Source organism: Pantherophis guttatus, chromosome 3 (genome assembly GCF_059756535.1).
Source record: "Pantherophis guttatus breed Tessera chromosome 3, ASM5975653v1, whole genome shotgun sequence".
Taxonomy (NCBI): domain Eukaryota; kingdom Metazoa; phylum Chordata; class Lepidosauria; order Squamata; family Colubridae; genus Pantherophis; species Pantherophis guttatus.
Window position 1 is genome coordinate 174,688,066 of NC_142065.1, and position 18,489 is coordinate 174,706,554.

At 39.3% G+C, this 18,489-nt stretch overlaps 1 protein-coding gene across 1 annotated transcript in view; it reads left to right on the top strand.

Annotated features, from left to right (window-relative positions):
- The first annotated feature begins 316 nt into the window (after positions 1 to 316).
- LOC117672412 (DGAT1/2-independent enzyme synthesizing storage lipids-like) overlaps positions 317 to 18,489 on the top strand; it is a 54,527-nt gene continuing 36,354 nt past the window's right edge. Inside the window, exon 1 of the mRNA XM_034429045.2 lies at positions 317 to 636. Coding sequence (XP_034284936.2) covers positions 318 to 636 — 319 coding nt within the window. The 5' untranslated portion in view covers position 317. The remainder of the gene's footprint in view (positions 637 to 18,489) is intronic.

The window sequence follows — 18,489 nt, forward strand, 5'->3', positions numbered from 1 at the left end:
GCAAAATAAGCCACGCCCACAATGTCCCTCTTTACCTTATCTTATACGCCCAGTCGTTTTATATGCCGGAAAATACGGTAATTAATGTTGCTATATTGGAAATTTTGAAGTATGGAGAAAAGAGCTTAATGATTAAACTTAAATGATTAAGTGATTAAATCAATAATGATGAAAACAATAATGATTAAAAATTTAAGTGCAACATCATACTTTGAATAAATGAACACAATTGTCTTTTTTTTTTCAGAAAAAAGAAGAAATATCATCATTTTTTCCCAATAATTATATTTTTATATTTTTTCATTTTCTTTATTAATATGAATGAAAAGAAAGCAATTATGTTGGATACTTCTGAATGTCAACCTATAACATGGTTTATTCATTTGGTGAAAAACTGGATTGATTTTGTTTACTTAGCAGAATCTGTGAGCTCTATACTTCAGCTTCTGCTCATATTATCAGTACTTTTTATTATTATACATTTTGTATATTCAATTATTTTTTTAATTTTCTGCATTTGCACATTTTATTTTTATATTTGGAAAAAAACATATACCAAAGAGGAATATGTCTTGTGGAGGAAACCAAGGCAAAGGATCGCACAATGTCTGAATTTATATGCAAAGATATGGCATGGTGAGTCATTCCTAAAATAATCTGAACATAATCAAGAATGCTATGTTTATTTATGCATTTATTATTTTATTAATCAAATGTATATGACCTCCAATTTACACATATGTGAGTCCAGGAGACTTATATTGTAACATTTTTAAAAATTCCCCCACATAATAAAACTCATTAAAAAACCCCAGCCCCACCTCCCATGCCAGCAATCAAATTAGCCATTTGATTGACTTCATCCCCATGTTGAACTTGTAATATCAATCTCTCTGCATCAGAATTGTTCTGCTTTTAAACACAGTCAAAACATATATGATACCTGGGGAGATTTCATATACTAACCTAAAATTATGAACAAGAAATTAGGACAGCAGAACTTTGAATGGTTTTAAAGATTGATGGAGATTATCTTTGTTGGTCTACTAAGGTCCACCCAAAGCCTTGATTGTTGCTTGGAATAAGGAGGAAGTTGAGACCTTGGGTCAGATTGCGCCTTTGTGACTTCTAGCCTCTTGCTGATCCCATCGCTCCCCATGGTTTATGACTAAAATGAGAGAAAAAACATCTAGAACAGGGGTGTCAAACTCGATTTCCTTGAGGGCCACATCAGGGTTGTGTTTGATCTTTGTGCCGGGGTGGGTGTGGCCAGCTCAACTTTACTCGTGTTGGGGGTGCCTGTGGTGGTCCAAGCACTCTGCCAATGAAAACTCCGTTTTTGGCTGTGACAGTCTCCTGCAACCCTCTGCCAGTGAAAGCAGAGCTTGGGAGGATTGCATTTGGCCCTCCCAAGCTCAATTTTTGCTGGCAGAGGCACCATGGACCGGTCCTTCATGGTTTCCAGGGTGGCCCCATGGGCCAGATCTAATCACCCTGCAGACAGGATCTGGTCCCCGAGCCTTGAGTTTGACACCCCTGATCTAGAGTATCACTGGCACGAAACAAAGGAAAAACTCAACTGAACCCAGATTAAAGTTTTTATTAGGGCCTATCTAATGGAGGTAATGGCAACAAAGTACGAGTACTTCTCTGTCTTTCTTGCATGTGCAGAGGGAGAAGTTCTTCCCTTGGCGCCTCTTATTTGAGGTGGACAGGATTCAATGCTTTATCCTTTTTAACATCTACATTAGAACACAGGGTGAACTCATCTGTTTCCATGGAGTGAGATATCATAGTATGCAGATGCTAGCCAATTATATATCTTCAAACCATGGTGAATTAAGCAATGCCATTAACATCTTATCCAAGCGCTTGGAGGCTGTGAGGGTCAGATTAGGCAACAACAGGCTTTGGCCAAATCTTGACAAGACTGAGTAGCTCTGCACACTTCCGGTTTGCTAGCTTCGGTGACGACGGTGCCTTTTTAAGCACCGCCAGCACCGCCGCCTGTAGAGCCGCCTCGCGATCGAGAAGCGGCTCGAAAACTCCAAAATCCCGAGGATTGAAGGAGGAGAGATAGCAGAGTACAGGTTGAGCCCCTGTAAGCCCCCAGGGAATTGCTTCTGGGGAGGAAACAGGCGCGGCTCCCTCCCAACCTGCTGAGACTCCGGGCGGCGTGGGACGATTCTGCTTTCAGCAGAACAAGCCGGCTGCAGCAAACATTTAAAATGAATGGAACCAACCTTAACAAGCAGCAGAAATATTAACTTGAACCCTGAAACTTAGAAATCGCAAGTATTAGTGCTTTGTTGACTTTTTAATTCAAGAAAAAATACAAGTGAGTGAAAGTGATTTGAAAAAATATGGCGCCCAGCACAAGAGTTAACGAGCTAGTGAGAGTAGATTTGTGAAGTCATCTTGCTTTGCTACAAAGTTATAAAGTTGCTACAAAGTTGCTCTGCCTGTAATAAAGAGAAATAAGAGAAGAAGGGGGAAAAGAAAAACTTTTTTAAAAAAAATCTGACTTTGCTTTACTCCAGTTTCTATTTGATTAAAGCTGGGGGACTTTTTTAGAAGTCTCTGTGGAGGTGGAAAAGAAAAAGGGACTTCCCTTTTCAGAAAATCTAGCTTACGTGGCAGGATGTCTTCAAAGAAGCAGGAAGGAAAGGCAGCAGGGGGGGGGGATCCCCCACACATAAACATGAAACGCAGCTTCCCCCTGCTCAACAGATACAGACTCAGAAAAAAGATTTTGATATTGAAAATTTAAAAGAATTAATTTCCAAAGCTTTGGATGATAAATTTCAAAAATCCCAACAGGAAATAGATGATAAACTTCAAAAATCTCAACAGGAAATTATGCAGGAAATTAATGAAATCAAAGATATGGTGAAACAGGATTATGGCAAGGTGACTAAAGAAATATCAGAGGTGGCGTCTGGCCTTGGAGAATTTATTATTAAAGTTGACTCTAAAGTGGAAGAATTTAAATCAGAAGTCAATGTTAAGATGAAAGACAATGACTATAAAATTTCTGATGTTGATGATAAAATGCAGAGAGTTGAAAACGAAATTGTTATGATGCAATTCAGGGCAATGGAATTTGCCATAAGGCTTCGAGGAATCAGAGAGGATGACAGACAGGATTTGAGACAGATTTGTGCTGATGCTCCGGCAGTGCTCTTAAAAATTAATCCTGATGTGGTTTTTTACAAAATAGACAAAATTTACAGAATGAATTCTTGGGTGGCCAGACAAAGACAATTGCCTAGAGATGTGGTCATATATTTTACGGACAGAGCAATAAGAAATGATATCCTGCAAAAATCCTTTCTTACTTCTGTGCAAGTGGGGGGTGCACAAATTGGAGTTTACAAGGAACTACCACCTAGAATGCTGAAAGCCAGAAAAGATTTTGGCTTTCTTGTAAAAGAACTGCAAAAACAAGAGATACCATTTCGGTGGGATGCCCCAACTGGCATAATTTTGAAATATAAGGGAAAAAGACATCGTTTGAATACTGTGGAGAAGGCGGAGTATTTCTACACTACTATTTTTAAAGAAAGATCACCATCTCCACGTACATCTACAGTCCTGGAGATTAAGGAGAGTGATAAGAAGCAACTTCAACAAGAACAGCAAGAACAGTCAAAGCAGGTGGAGTTAGAGAAAACGCAGGGTGCTGAAGGAGGTTTTTTGGATGAGCCTCTGTTGGAATCTTCTTCAATCCTGGACCCAGTTCGGATGGTTGAGGTTAAGGATCAGCGTATAACTCGTGCAAAATCTAGGCAACTTAAAGAAAAGCAACAACAACAGGAAAGACAAGATAAAAAGGGAGCTAAGAGTACCACACAAGAGACTGGAGCCATGGGGGGAGCAAGACCGAAGATTCCGGAAGATATTCGGTTATTCTGCTCGTTGCTTCACAAAGATAAAGATGACGATTAAGTGTTTATCTTGGAATGTGAATGGGTTGAACTCAGTACAGAAAAGGAAGAAGTTATTTGCATATTTGAGACAATTTAATAATGATATAATTTGTTTACAAGAAACTCATATCACAACTCAAGATCAAAAATACTTGATAAATTCTAAATTAGGAACACATTTTATATCTTCAACCTTGCAAAAAAAAGAATGGTGTGGTTATTTATGTAAACAAAAGATTAACAGCTAAAATTATAGAAGCAGATGAAGATGGTAGGTTTATAGCAATCAAAATGCTTACAGTAAATGGCCAAATTCTTTTGATTGGAATTTATGCTCCCAACCAACAACAGGATCATTTTTATAAAATGTTACATACTAAAATATTGCAATGGGACTATAGATCTATTTTAATAATGGGAGACTGGAATGGAGTAATCGATTCTAAACTAGATAAAAAAGAGTTCGGCGAAATCCAGGATTAGACTACCACAGACTTTTTTTTTATATGAAAGAAGACCTGGAATTAAAAGATATTTGGAGAATACATAATCCAAAAGAATTGGATTATACTTTTTTTTCCGACAGACATAGATCCTTCGCTAGGATTGACTTTATTTTGTTGTCAGATGATTTACTTGTTAAGACAAAAAGGACAAAGATTTTCCCAAGAACTTTGTCCGACCATAGCCCAGTATGGATAGAAATCGAGATGGGTAAGACTGAGCAACGCTCTTGGAGAGTGAATGAAAACTTGTTCAGATATGAAAAAAACATAATAGAACTTAAAAAGCACTTGAAAGAATTTTTTGAAATAAATTTGAATAAAGGTACCCCAATTGAAATTGTGTGGGATGCGAGCAAAGCTTATATGAGAGGGGTGCTTATTTACATGAACTCTAAACATAGATTGATTCGACAAAAGAAAAGATCTGAATTGGAAGTAGAAATAAAGAACAAAGAACAGCTACTTATTAAAAACCCAACAGATGAAAGTATACGTGGTGTTATAAAACTTCTGAAAGACCAATTTCAAATGCTTATGGCAGAAAAAGTTGCAACAAACTTACAATATGCGAAGCATAATACATTTTGTAATGCCAATAAACCGGGCAGATGGTTGGCTTACACATTAAGAAAAAAGCAGAGTATACGGACTATTGATAATATTGATATTGGAGGGAAAGAAATTTTTCAACAAAAATTAATTAAAGAAGCTTTTGTGGACTATTATACTAAACTATATGCTAAAGATGATGTGCAGAATGGACTCATAGAAAAATATTTAGACAATAAAAGAATTACAAAAATCACAGATCAACAAAAGGAAAGAATGAATTATCCTATAACAGAGGAGGAGATAATGGCAGCAATTAAACAATTAAAAATAGCTAAAGCTCCTGGAACGGATGGCTTGACTGCAGTGTACTATAAAACTCTGCAAGCAGAAATGGTGGAACAACTTAGAGATTTGTTTTGTAATATTCAACAAGGGGGTAAAATACCCCCATCATGGACAACAGCTTATATTTCTTTGATACCAAAAGAACAAGCAGGTCCTAAAAAACCGGAGAATTATAGACCAATATCTCTTCTTAATACTGATTATAAAATTTATGCAAAAGTACTAGCCAACAGGCTGATGCCAGTAATCCAAAAGGTGATTCATGATGACCAAGCGGGATTTATCGAGGGTAGATATATGAAGGATAATGTAAGGCAAGTAACAGACTTATTGGAATATCTTGAGAGGAACAAACAGATACCTGCAGTGCTGGTTTTTTTGGATGCGGAAAAGGCCTTTGACAGAGTGGATTGGAATTTTCTATTAAAGACTTTAAAAAAGATGGACTTTGGGGATCAATTTATACAGGCGGTTTCAGCAATTTACCAAGAGCAAAAGGCACAGATTATTATTAATGGAAGTTTGACAACAGAGTTTAAAATTGAAAAAGGAACAAGACAGGGATGTCCGTTATCCCCATTGCTATTTATTCTAACATTAGAAGTCTTGTTAAATACAATACGGGACTCTAATATCCTGAAAGGTATAATGATAAGGCAAGAGGATTACAGAATAAAGGCATTTGCAGATGATCTGGTCATTACCCTAACACAGCCAATGGAATCAATAATCCAGATGAAGGACATTATACAAGACTATGGTAAAGTTTCAGGTTTTAGACTGAACCAGAGAAAAACTAAGATGATAGCTAAAAATATGACACAAGATCGTAAACACGAGCTTGAAAGGAGGGCAGGTTTTGAAATTGTACCAAAGGTAAAATATCTAGGAGTTCAGGTTGCAGAATCAAATATGAAACTGTTTCAAAATAATTATGAGGTGTTGTGGCGAGAGGTGCAGAAAGATATGGAGACTTGGAAAAAACTGCAGCTTTCTCTACTTGGAAGAATAGCAGTAGTTAAGATGAACATTTTGCCAAGATTTCTTTTTTTGTTTCAAATGATTCCGGTGCTTAAAAGTGATAAACAACTGAAAGTGTGGCAAACTGGAGTGAATAAGTTTGTTTGGAACGAGAAAAAACCGAGAGTGAAATTGAAAATTATGCAAGATGTTCCAGAAAGGGGAGGCCTTAAACTTCCAAACCTACAGTTATATTATGAAGCAGCAGCTTTGACTCTAGCAAGTGATTGGTTTGGAAGGAAAAAGACTGGAATACTGAATATAGAAAGTTTTGATCTTGAATTTGGATGGCATGCTTACTTATTTTATGACAATAAAGTGGATAAAGTATTTAAAAGCCATATACTTAGAGACTCTTTGATGAGAGTTTGGAAGAAGCACCGATTCAAATGGGATTATAAAATACCGCTATGGCTGGATCTTGGTCATATTATGTGGAATACAAATATAATGTCACTCGGGGGTTTTTATACAAAGAGGTTCTTTTTACAGATGCGGGCAGATGGCAGTTGAAGACATTACAGACACTGTTGGATGAAGGGATTAATTTAACTTGGTTACAATATAATCAATTACAATTAAGATGGAAAGAGGACCAAAAAACTGGTATTATGTTGCATGAGGAAGAATTGGTTAGACACATAAAAGAGAAAGGTCCAATGCATATTAAAAGGCTTTATAATGTTTTGTTAGAAAGGGATTCAGAAACTGAATTGGTTAAAGATTGTATGATTAAGTGGGCACAAAATTTTGAGGAACCAGTGATGTTGGAAACATGGGAAAAAATTTGGGTTCAGAATGTAAAATTCACACAGTCGCAGAACTTGAGGGAAAATTTCTATAAAATGTTTTATAGATGGCATTTAGACCCCAAAAAATTGTCGTGTATGTACCCTAATGTTCAGCCAAAATGTTGGAGATGTGATTGTTTAGATGCTACATATTATCATGTTTGGTGGACTTGTAGGAAAGTTAAGGCTTTTTGGATAAAAATTTGGTGGGTCATGCAGAATGTTTTAAAGAAAAAAATTCAATTTTCTCCACAATTGTTTTTATTCGGTATAGTTAAGGGTTTGATGTTGTACATGATAACAGCTGCGAGACTATTGATAGGTAAATATTGGAAGAATGAAGTTTTGCCCACGATCGAGGAATGGATTCTGAAGATGGCCAGTTTTGCAGAGATGGCGAAGATTTCAGCATTTTTAAAAGACTGTTCACAAGAGACTTATGAACAGGAATGGAAAAAGTGGATAGATTATGTTCAGAACAAATATCAAACTAGGAAGTATCAAATAGCTTTTATTTGAAAATGATATTTTAAGATAGAAATATTTCAATGTAATGAAGATGAAAAAAATTAGGAGGGGGAGGGAGGGGTTCAAGTTTTATATAAGTTTTATACTAAGGGGTTTTTTTTACCTGATATGAGTATATTGTGTGGAAGTCCGGGGGGAGGGGAGGGTTAGGGAGGGCTAGGGAGGTTGGGAAGTTTGGGGTGGGTTGAGGGGGGGGGAAAGGGGTGAAAATGTAATTGTAAAACTTTTGCAATAAAAAAAAAAAGACTGAGTAGTTCTGGATTTTGAGCCTACTGGTTTCAGAACTATGCCATCGTTGGTGTTTGGTAGAGTTACACTGCCCTAATAGACCCAGTGCACAATCTGGCATCCTTCTAGACTCATGACTTCTGCTGAACAGGTAGCACTTGTGGCTAGGAGACCCTTTGAACAGTTTCAACTTGTATGCCAGTTGTACCAATTCCTAGATCAGCAGGCCCTATTCTAGACTGGATGTCCTAGATTGGATTATGCTCAACCTGGGGCTGCTCTTGAAGAGTATCCAGAACAGTGGTGGGTTGCTCCCAGTTCGCACGCGGTAGTAACAAATTTTAACAGTTTGGAGAACTGGTAATAAGATTGGCTGGCCACGCCCCTGAACCGGTTCCTGGCCCAGTTGCCGGTAGCTTACCCTGCCCACTCCCAATCTATTGCTGCCTCCTGAATCCCAGCTGATGGCTAGAGGGAAAAAAACTGTTTAAATTCTTGCCGCGGGGCTTGAAAGGGCCGCCCTACAGCTGATCAGTGTTAAAAGAAAACAAATGAGTAGACCGATGCCTGCAAAAATAAATGGGTAGACCCAGTGGTGAGATTTTACTTCAGTAGAACTGGTTGTTAAGTAGTTAAGTAGTTAAGCCAGTGGTTGCCAAAGTGGGCGGTACCGCCCCCTGGGGGGCAATGGGATGCCTTAGGGGGGTGGTAAGAGGCAAGGGGGGCAGCAGGGGGGCACTAGAGGCAAAAGGGGGTGACATGGGAGCTAAGTGGCAAGGAGGGTGGCCCCCACCCTTTGGCTGAGCCTCGCAACACTTACCTCCTTGCAAGCAAACAGCAAGAAAAACAGCTCCTTTCAGCTTCAGCATAGGTTAATTAGCACAAGTTGATTAGCTCGGCCTCCTGACTCTCAGCTGATTTGCTCTCAGCTGTTTTGCGCAGTGCTCTGTTGCTAGCCTCAAATAGTGCTGGAGCAGATTTTTTTCCCCAGCTATGCTGAAAAAACGAAACTGAAAGTAAAGCAGTTCAATATGCTGCCACATGACAAAATGAGGCAGGGAGAGATTTCTTTTTCTTTTTCCTCACCAAAAAAGGTAGGTGCAAACAATGGGAAATTTAGGGCAAAAGAGGAGAGTTCAAGATTTTAAAACACAAAAGAAAAAAAGCTCTATTTAACTAGGGAATTGTAATAATTGAGATACTATTAATTGTATATTGTGTTGAAAGCAGAAATGGTTAAGTTGTGGTTTGGAGGAATATATGGGGAAATTATTTGGTTTATAATTATTGGTAAATATAATTAATTGATTTGTAAGAAATTGGATTGCATGGAAATAATTGGAATATTCATGTTCATATTGATTAATATACAAAAAAGATAGTTATATAACTAATTGATTTATATTAAAATGTTGAATTTGTATTAAACAACTGTAATATTACATAATTAACCAATGTGAGGATGGATTTGTGAACTAACCAAATACTTTGTTCAAAGAAAATACATTGGATGTTTGTTTTTTTTTATTGAAAAGTTTTACAAAAAAACAAGAATTTTCTTCCCCCCCATGTTCCCCCCACCCTTTCCCTCCCCTCATCCCACCCTCCCCCCCAGACTTCCCAGAGCAAAATACAAGGAATTTCATTTAACAATCATAAACTAGATTAACCTACTTATTCTCAGACTACTAACTCCCCCCCTGAAACCTTAACTCCACTATAGATAACATAATACTTCTAATACTTAACGTTCATTCATAAACTATTTGATATTTTCTTGTCTGATACTTATTTTGAATATAATCAATCCATCTTCTCCATTCCGATACTTATCTTTCTTGTGTATAGTCCTTCAAGTACGCTGAGATTTTCGCCATTTCTGCTAGGTTCGTTACTTTCAGTATCCACTCTTCAATAGTAGGCAAAGAGTCCTTCTTCCAATATTGCGCTACCAACAGCCTAGCTGCTGATATTAAATTCAAAATCAATTTAGTCTTTCATACTGTACAGTCCGTAGTTATACCCAATAGGAACAATTGAGGAGTAAATTTCAACCTTCTTTTCAGAATATTCTGCATCACCCACCAAATTTTTATCCAAAATGCCTTGATTTTCTTACAGGTCCACCATATATGATAATAGGTTGCATCATTACATTCACATCTCCAACATTTAGCTTGCAAATTAGAGTACATACATGATAATTTTTTAGGATCTAAGTGCCATCTATAAAACATTTTATAAAAGTTCTCTCTCAAATTTTGTGCTTGCGTAAATTCAACATTTCTGACCCAAATCTTTTCCCACGTTTCCATCATCACTGGTTCCTGAAAGTTTTGTGCCCATTTTATCATACAATCCTTAACCAATTCTGTTTCTGAATCTATTTCCAATAATGCATTATACAACCTTTTAATATGCATCTGACTTTGATCTCTGATCTGTTTCACCAGATTTTCCTCATTTTGCATACACAACAAATTTTTGATCTTCCCTCCATCTAGCTTGAAGCTGACCATACTAAAACCAAGTATAAATTATCCCTTCTTCTTTTAATTCATCTAAAGATTTCAGTTGCAACTGACCCCTTTCCAAAAAAAGAAGCTCTTTATAAGTAATCACCTCTGTTTTTTCCTCTATACTTATATTTTCTATTGCATGTCTGGGATTTGCCCATATGGGTATCTTATAATTTAGCTTATATTGGTACTTTTTCCAAATCCTCAACAACACATTTCTAAGTATATGACCCTTAAACACTTTATCCACTTTTTTTTCATATAACAAATAAGCATGCCATCCATATAACAAATCATAACCTTCTATGTTTAACATTCTTTCTTCAGTTAAGTTAAACCAATCACTAATTTGTTTTAGTGATTGGTTTAATTTAGTTTAATTTAATTTAATTTAGATTTAGGTAATTTTGCACGTGTTGAGATCTTTGATAAACTTTTTTTATCTTTCTGTGTGTCTATTACTCCATTCCAGTCACCCATTAATATAAAAGATTTATAATCCCATTGTATTATTTTAATATGTAAAAATTTATAAAACTTGTCTTGTTGCTGATTAGGGGCATATATTCCAATAAAAAGCATTTTTCCAGTCTGTGTTGATAATTCAATTGCAATATATCTTCCTTGATCATCTGCCTCAATTAAATTAGCTGATAGTCCTTTCCTTACATATATATGACTAGCCCATTTTTCTTCTCTGGCGCTGATGCCACAAAATGTGTACCTAATCTCGAATTTATCAAATATTTTTGGTCTAATAATCTAATATGTGTTTCTTGCAAGCAAATAACATCATTGTTAAATTGTTTCAAGTAGTGAAATACTTTCTTTCTTTCTTTTTTTTAAAATTTTTTTTATTAACATGAACAGACGTAAAACACAAATACATACGAACACATATACATTAACACAGTACTAAAACAAAAAAGAAACAAGAAGTCTATCGACTAGCTCTTAAGAAACTCTCGCATCAGTGGTTAATTTCTATTTCCCTTATTTTTGCTTTATCTTACAGTTTTCAGATTAGTTTGCTTTCACTTTTCACTCGGCTGGTTGTGAGTCCCTCCTTGTGAAGTGGGGTCATGGGGTGCAGATGGGTGTGCTGGTTACGTACCTGGCTCCCTGCCACGTGACGGCAGCCCTGCCCGAGCTGCTCAACGTTATAGCCGCGGTGGCGGTTGACACCCCCAGGCTTATGGTCATGGGGGATTTTAACCTGCCATCCGTCGGTGAGGCGTCTGAGGTGGCTCGGGAGTTCATGGCTTCCATGACAGCCATGGACCTGACCCAGTTAGTTCATGGCCCTACTCACACGGGGGGAAACACGCTAGACCTGGTTTTTGTCTCTGGTCAGTGGTTGAGTGATCTTGAGATAGGGGATATAGTGATCGAGCCCTTGTCATGGTCAGATCACTCCCTCCTTCGCTTTGACCTTCGAACCGCCGCACCCCGCCGCAGGGAGGCGGAACCACTGAGATGGTACCGCCCCAGGCGCCTGATGGATCCTGATAGGTTCCAGACGGAGCTTGGGCCATTTCCTGAGGCTCTGGCACACGGCTCGACTGAGGAGCTGGTGGCCGCCTGGGATAGGGCGGCCGCTGGAGCTTTGGATCGGGTCGTACCTTTGCGGCCTCTGACCCGGCGTCGATCTCGCCTGGCTCCTTGGTTCACCGAAGCGCTGAGGGAGATGAAGCGCCGGAAAAGACGCCTGGAGAGTGGTTGGAGGGCCAGCCATTCTGAATCTGACCGAACACTGGTAAGGTCTCATATTAGGACCTACCTGGTGGCGATAAAAGTGGCGAAGTATAACTATTTTGCCACTCTTATTGCGTCATCAGATAATTGCCCGGCTGCCCTGTTTAGGGTGACCCGCTCCCTGCTCCACCAGGAAGCGCGGGAGGACCCCTTGGAGGGTAGAGCCGAGGATTTTGTACAGTATCTGTATGACAAAATCGCTCAGATTCGGGAACATCTGGACTCTGACTGGGTAGATTCAGCGGGGAGGACAGAGGCAGGTCTTGTGAGTATTATCTGGGAAGAGTTTGATTCTGTGACGCCCGAAGACGTGGACAGGATACTGGGCAGACTGAGCGCAGCCACATGTTTACTGGACCCGTGTCCCTCCTGGTTGGTGCTGGCCTCTCGGGAGGTTACACGAGGCTGGCTCCAGGGGATTATAAATGCTTCCTTGAGTGAGGGTGTCTTCCCTGCCACCTTGAAAGAGGCGGTGGTGAGGCCTCTCCTCAAGAAACCTTCCCTGGACCCGGCAGTGTTGGCAAATTATCGTCCAGTCTCCTACCTTCGCTTCATTGCGAAGGTTGTTGAGAGTGTGGTAGCGCGACAGCTCCCCCAGTACCTGGATGAATCGTCGTATCTGGATCCGTTCCAGTCGGGCTTCAGGCCTGGGTACAGCACGGAAACGGCATTGGTCGCGTTGGTTGATGATCTCTGGAGGGCTCGGGACAGGGGTTGTTCCTCTGTCCTGGTCCTATTAGACCTCTCAGCGGCTTTTGATACCATTGACCATGGTATCATGCTGCACCGGCTAGAGGACTTAGGGGTGGGGGGCACCGTCCTACGGTGGTTCTCCTCCTTTCTCTCTGACCGGTCGCAGTCTGTGTTGACAGGGGGGCAGAGGTCGACCCCGAGGCCCCTTGTATGCGGGGTGCCACAAGGGTCGGTCCTCTCGCCCCTTCTGTTCAACATTTATGTGAAGCCGCTGGGTGAGATCATCCGTGGTTTCGGGGTGAAGTACCACCAGTATGCTGACGATACTCAGCTGTACATCTCCACCCCGGACCACCTCAATGATGCCCTTGAAGTGATGTCCCGGTGCCTGGAGGCCGTGCGGATCTGGATGGGGAGAAACAGACTCAGGCTCAACCCATCCAAGACCGAGTTGCTGTGGTTTCCGACATCCCGATATAGTCAGTTGGCGCCATCACTGACTATTGGGGGCGAGTCATTGCCCCCCACGGAGAGGGCTCGCAACTTGGGTGTCCTCCTGGACTCACGGCTGTCTTTAGAAGAGCATATGACGGCCGTGGCCAGGGGGACTTTTTATCAGGTCCGCCTGATTCGCCAGTTGCGTCCCTTTCTGGATCGGGACTCGTTAAATACGGTCACTCATGCTCTTGTCACTTCCCGCTTGGACTACTGCAATGCTCTCTACATGGGGCTCCCCTTGAGGAGCACCCGGAGGCTCCAGCTGGTCCAGAATGCGGCCGCGCGGGTGGTTATGGGAGCGACGTGGCGCTCCCATGTGACCCCCCTCCTGCGCGAGCTGCACTGGCTCCCGGTGGTCTTCCGGGTGCGCTTCAAGGTTTTGGTTACCACCTTTAGAGCGCTCCATGGCATCGGACCGGGGTATCTTCGAGACCGCCTTCTGCTACCAATAGCCTCTCACCGACCAGTACGCTCCCATAGAGAGGGGCTCCTCAGGGTGCCGTCGGCCAAACAGTGTCGACTGGCGGCCCCCAGGGGGAGAGCCTTCTCTGTGGGGGCACCTACCATCTGGAACGAGCTCCCCCCAGAGATACGGAAGATCCCGGACCTGCGCACGTTTCGCCGTGCTCTCAAAACTTTTCTATTTCAGCAAGCTGGCCTGGCCTAACTCCCCTCTTTTAAATTCTTAAATTTTAAATTTTTTAATTCGTGATTTTATAAATTGGGTGTTTTAATCTGTGTTTCGGCCGAAATATTTAATAACTTTAAGGGATTTTTAATATTTGTATTGTCTGTATTTTATCTTGGCTGTTCACCGCCCTGAGTCCTTCGGGAGTAGGGCGGTATAGAAATTTGATTAATAAATAAATAAATAATAAATAAATAAATAAATATACTTTATACATTTTGAGCTGTATCTTTCTACAGTCATATTAACCATTTGTTTCTACCATCATACAACTCTTCTCATGTGACTAGTTCTATGTTTCTTAATTTGAGTTCTCCTGATATCCTATGTTGTTGGCCCAATCCTTCCCTCTAACCATAGGTACCATCTTTGCCAAACTAAATAATAATCGGTATCCTCTTTTTCTTGAAGCTCCTTAGTGAGCTTATCCATCTCCTCACATTCAGTTATTTTTGCAATTATTTTTTCTTCTGTTGGTAGTAGTTCGGATTTCCAATTTTGAGCGTACACTATACGTGCCGCTGTCAAAATGTGGATGGTAAGATATTTTGTCTCCTTAGTGTATTGTGGTGTAGTCATTCCGAATAGAAAAAATTCTGGTTTCATTTCTACTTTTTGCCTTGTTATTTCTTCAATTATTTTCTTAATCTCCTGCCAGTAGTGTTGTGCCTTCCTGCACGACCACCAGAGATGGTAGTATGTCCCCTTTTGTGTCTTGCATTTCCAACACATTGGTGATGTACTTGGAAACATTTTAGCCAAACGTGCCAGTGGAAGATGCCATCTATAGAATATCTTGTATAGATTTTCTTTGTATGGGATTGACATTGTCATCTTGAGATTTTCTGCCCATAGCTTATCCCACTTGTCCAATTCTATATTGTGACCTATATTTCTTGCCCAACTTATCATGTTTTCTTTCACCGTTTCCTCCTCTAATTTATATTTTATTAAATATCCATATATTTTTGATATCATTTTCTCATCCTTGCCTTTTAATATTTTATCCAATTCGTTCGGTTTGCTTTGGAATCCATATTGTGTCTGGTCTGCTGTAAATCTTGATTTTATTTGGAGATATGGCCACCACTCGATAATTATACCCCGTCTTTCCAATTCTTGTCTCGTATATAGGTCTCCTTCACTATTCAGCAGCTCTTGGTATTTCCTCATCTTTTCTATTTCTATAGTATTTGGGTAGATTAGTGCTTCCATGGGCGACCACCATCGTGGGATTTTACTATAGTGTTGTCTTCTGATACCTTGCCATGTTTTATATAGTGAACCTCTGATTAAATGTCTCTGAAAGTACCCATGTTGCTTGTCTGTACCTTCCCACAGAAAGGCATGCCAACCTCGACTCACGTCAAATCCCTCTAAATATAGAGTTCTCCTGTCTGATAGGTCAATCCATTCTCTGATCCAATTTAACGCCGCCGCCTTGTAGTATAGCTCCCAGTCTGGTAAACCAAGGCCTCCCTTCTCCTTTGTGTCCTGTAAGCATTTTATTTTGATTCTGGCCTTCTTTCCTTGCCAAATGTATTTCCTTATCGTCTTATTAAGATCTTTAAAAAAGTCTTTTCCTGGGCCAATTGGTATTACTTGAAAGAGGTAGAGGAGTCTTGGTAATATGTTCATTTTGACTGACGCTATTCTACCTAGAAATGACAGTTGTACCTTATTTCATCTTTCCAAATCTTTTTTAATTTGTTTCATCAATTTAACATAATTGTCTTCTCTAATAGTTGTTACTTTTGTGGTGAGCCAGATTCCCAGGTATTTTACTTTCTTTACAATTTGTATTCCTAGTTCCTCTTCTAATTTTTCCTCCTGTGTCATTGTCATGTTTTTAGTCAAAACTTTGGTTTTTTGCCTGTTAATTTTGAGTCCCGCCACTTGCCATATTCTTCTATCTTCTCTAATAGTTTAATTCCTACTTCTTCTGGTTGTTCCACTATGAAAACCACGTCATCTGCGAAGGCCTGTAATTTAAAATCCTCATTCCGAATCCTCAGTCCTTTTATTTCTTCTTCCTTTCTTACTTCGTTTAGAAGGACTTCCAATGAGATTATAAACAATAGGGGCGATAGCGGACATCCTTGTCTTACCCCTTTTTGTATGTTTATTTTTTCAGTCATGTCTCCATTAATTGTGATTCTCGCTGTCTGAGAGGAATATACTTTCTTAATCATTTTTAAAAATTTGTCGCCAAAATCCATAGTTTCTAATTGTGCTATAAGAAATTTCCAATTCAAATTGTCGAACGCCTTTTGCGCATCGAGAAAAATTAAGGCTACCTGTTTGTTAATTTTTTGCTCGTAATATTCTAAAACGTTTATTATTGTCCTCATGTTATTTTTTATCTGCCTCCTTGGGACGAAGCCATTTTGGTCAGGATGTATATAATTATGTATAATTGTTTTCAGTCTCTGTGCTATAATTGTCGTGAATAGTTTATAGTCAACATTTAACAGTGAGATAGGTCTATAATTTTGGACCTTAGTCGAGTCTGTATCTTTCTTAGGGATAAGTGAGATGATTGTTTCAGCCCAAGATTTAGGTGTTTCTGCTTCCAGTAATGCCTCATTGAGGACCTGTAGTAGTAGTTCATCTATTGCAGACTGGCAGTTTTTATAAAATTCCGTTGGAATTCCGTCTGGGCCTGGGACCTTGTTGTTCTTCTGTTTCTTTCGTGCTTCCATCAACTCCATCATTGTTATCGGTTTATTTAATATATCTCTGTGGGTTTCCTCCAATTTTGGCATATTTCCTTTTGTAGATATTTCTTAATATCTTGGTCTTGAATCTCATCTTGTGTGTAGAGGTTTTGATAGAATTCCTTAACTATATGTTTTTTGTCGTGGTTCATATTATATGTTTGTCCTGTTTCATCTTGCAACTGATATATTATTCTCTTTTCCCTCTCTTTCTTCAGTCTATACGCCAGCCAGCGACCTGTTTTGTTTGCATGTTCAAAATATTTCTATTTGGCCGTTTTCATTTTCTGTGCGATTTCTGTTTGCGTAATTAAATTCAATTTATGTTTAGTGAGGTTCAGTCTTGCCCTTATTGTTTTATCTTCAGGTTTTTCCTGTAATTGTGACTCGTATATGCTGAGTTCTTCTAATAGATTCTTCCTCTTTTGTTGTTTATCTTTATTTATTTATTTTTGTTGTATATGCTATTGTGAGGCCTCTTATATAGGCCTTAGTACTATCCCACAGGTTCTGTACTGAGGTTTGTTCCTTTGTATTTATTTGGTAAAATATTTTTAGTTCACTCTCCATCATCTGTACATACTCCTTCTCTTTTATTATTCTAGTGTCCATCATCCACCTCTTCTGTTTATGTTGTCCTTTCCATATTATTTTTATAGGGTTGTGATCTGCCCATGTATTCGTCATGATTTCAATATCTTGTAATTCTTTTCTGAGATCTGGTGTCATCCAGGCCATGTCAATCCGAGACCATGACTGATGTGAATTTGAGTAAAAAGTGTATTGTTTAGTTTGTTTGTTGGCCTCTCTCCACCCATCATATAGTTGTAATTCTTCAGTCATGTCCTTAAATGTATCCAGTAAGGTTCTCCTTCTGGTCTTAGCTTATTTATTACTTTTATAGTCTCCTTGTATATTCACAATTGCATTAAAATCCCCGACAATGCAGATGTTCTCATACTCCAAGTCTTTGATTGTATCGTGTAATTTCTTATAGAATTCCCTCTGGTTTCCATTAGGTGCATAAATAGATGCTAGCAGTATTATCTTTGTTTCTGTTTGTATTTCCGTAATTAAGATACGCCCTTCCGTGTCTGTGTATATCTGTTTCATTTTTAAGTAATTTCTGACATATGTTGCCATTCCTCTCTTTTTACTATCTCCTAGGGATGTATATAGTCTTCCTAATTTCTGGTTCTCCAGCAGTATTTGTTGCTGTCTTTTAATATGTACTTCTTGTAGTGTTACAATATCAAAGTCCAATTTTTGCAGTTTGGTAAATATATGTTTCCTTTTCCTTGGCGAATTGAGTCCATTTATATTAATTGATATGATTTTGATTTCTCCTTCCATCTCTATCAGGTTTATCTGTTCGTTATTTTCAACTTTGTTGTGTTTCTGGTGACTCTTTGAGTCTTTTCCCTCGCTCCCTCTCTCTCCATTCTTTCTCTCTCTAGTCTTTTTGTGTCTTCCAGGTCTTTTTCTTCTCTCTCCGTCCGCTGTATCTCTTGTTTCCTAGCTTCCGTTTCTCTGCTTGTCTCCTGTTCCTCTTCGCTGGTGAAATGCTGTTCAAAAAATTCTTGAGCCTTTTCTAAATTGTCAATCCTATACTTTCTTTCATCCCAGGAGATAAGCAGGCCTTCCGGTAGTAGCCAGCGGAATTTTATTTTAAATTTGTTTAGCTGGGTGGTTAGAAAATTATAATTTCTTCTTTGGTCCC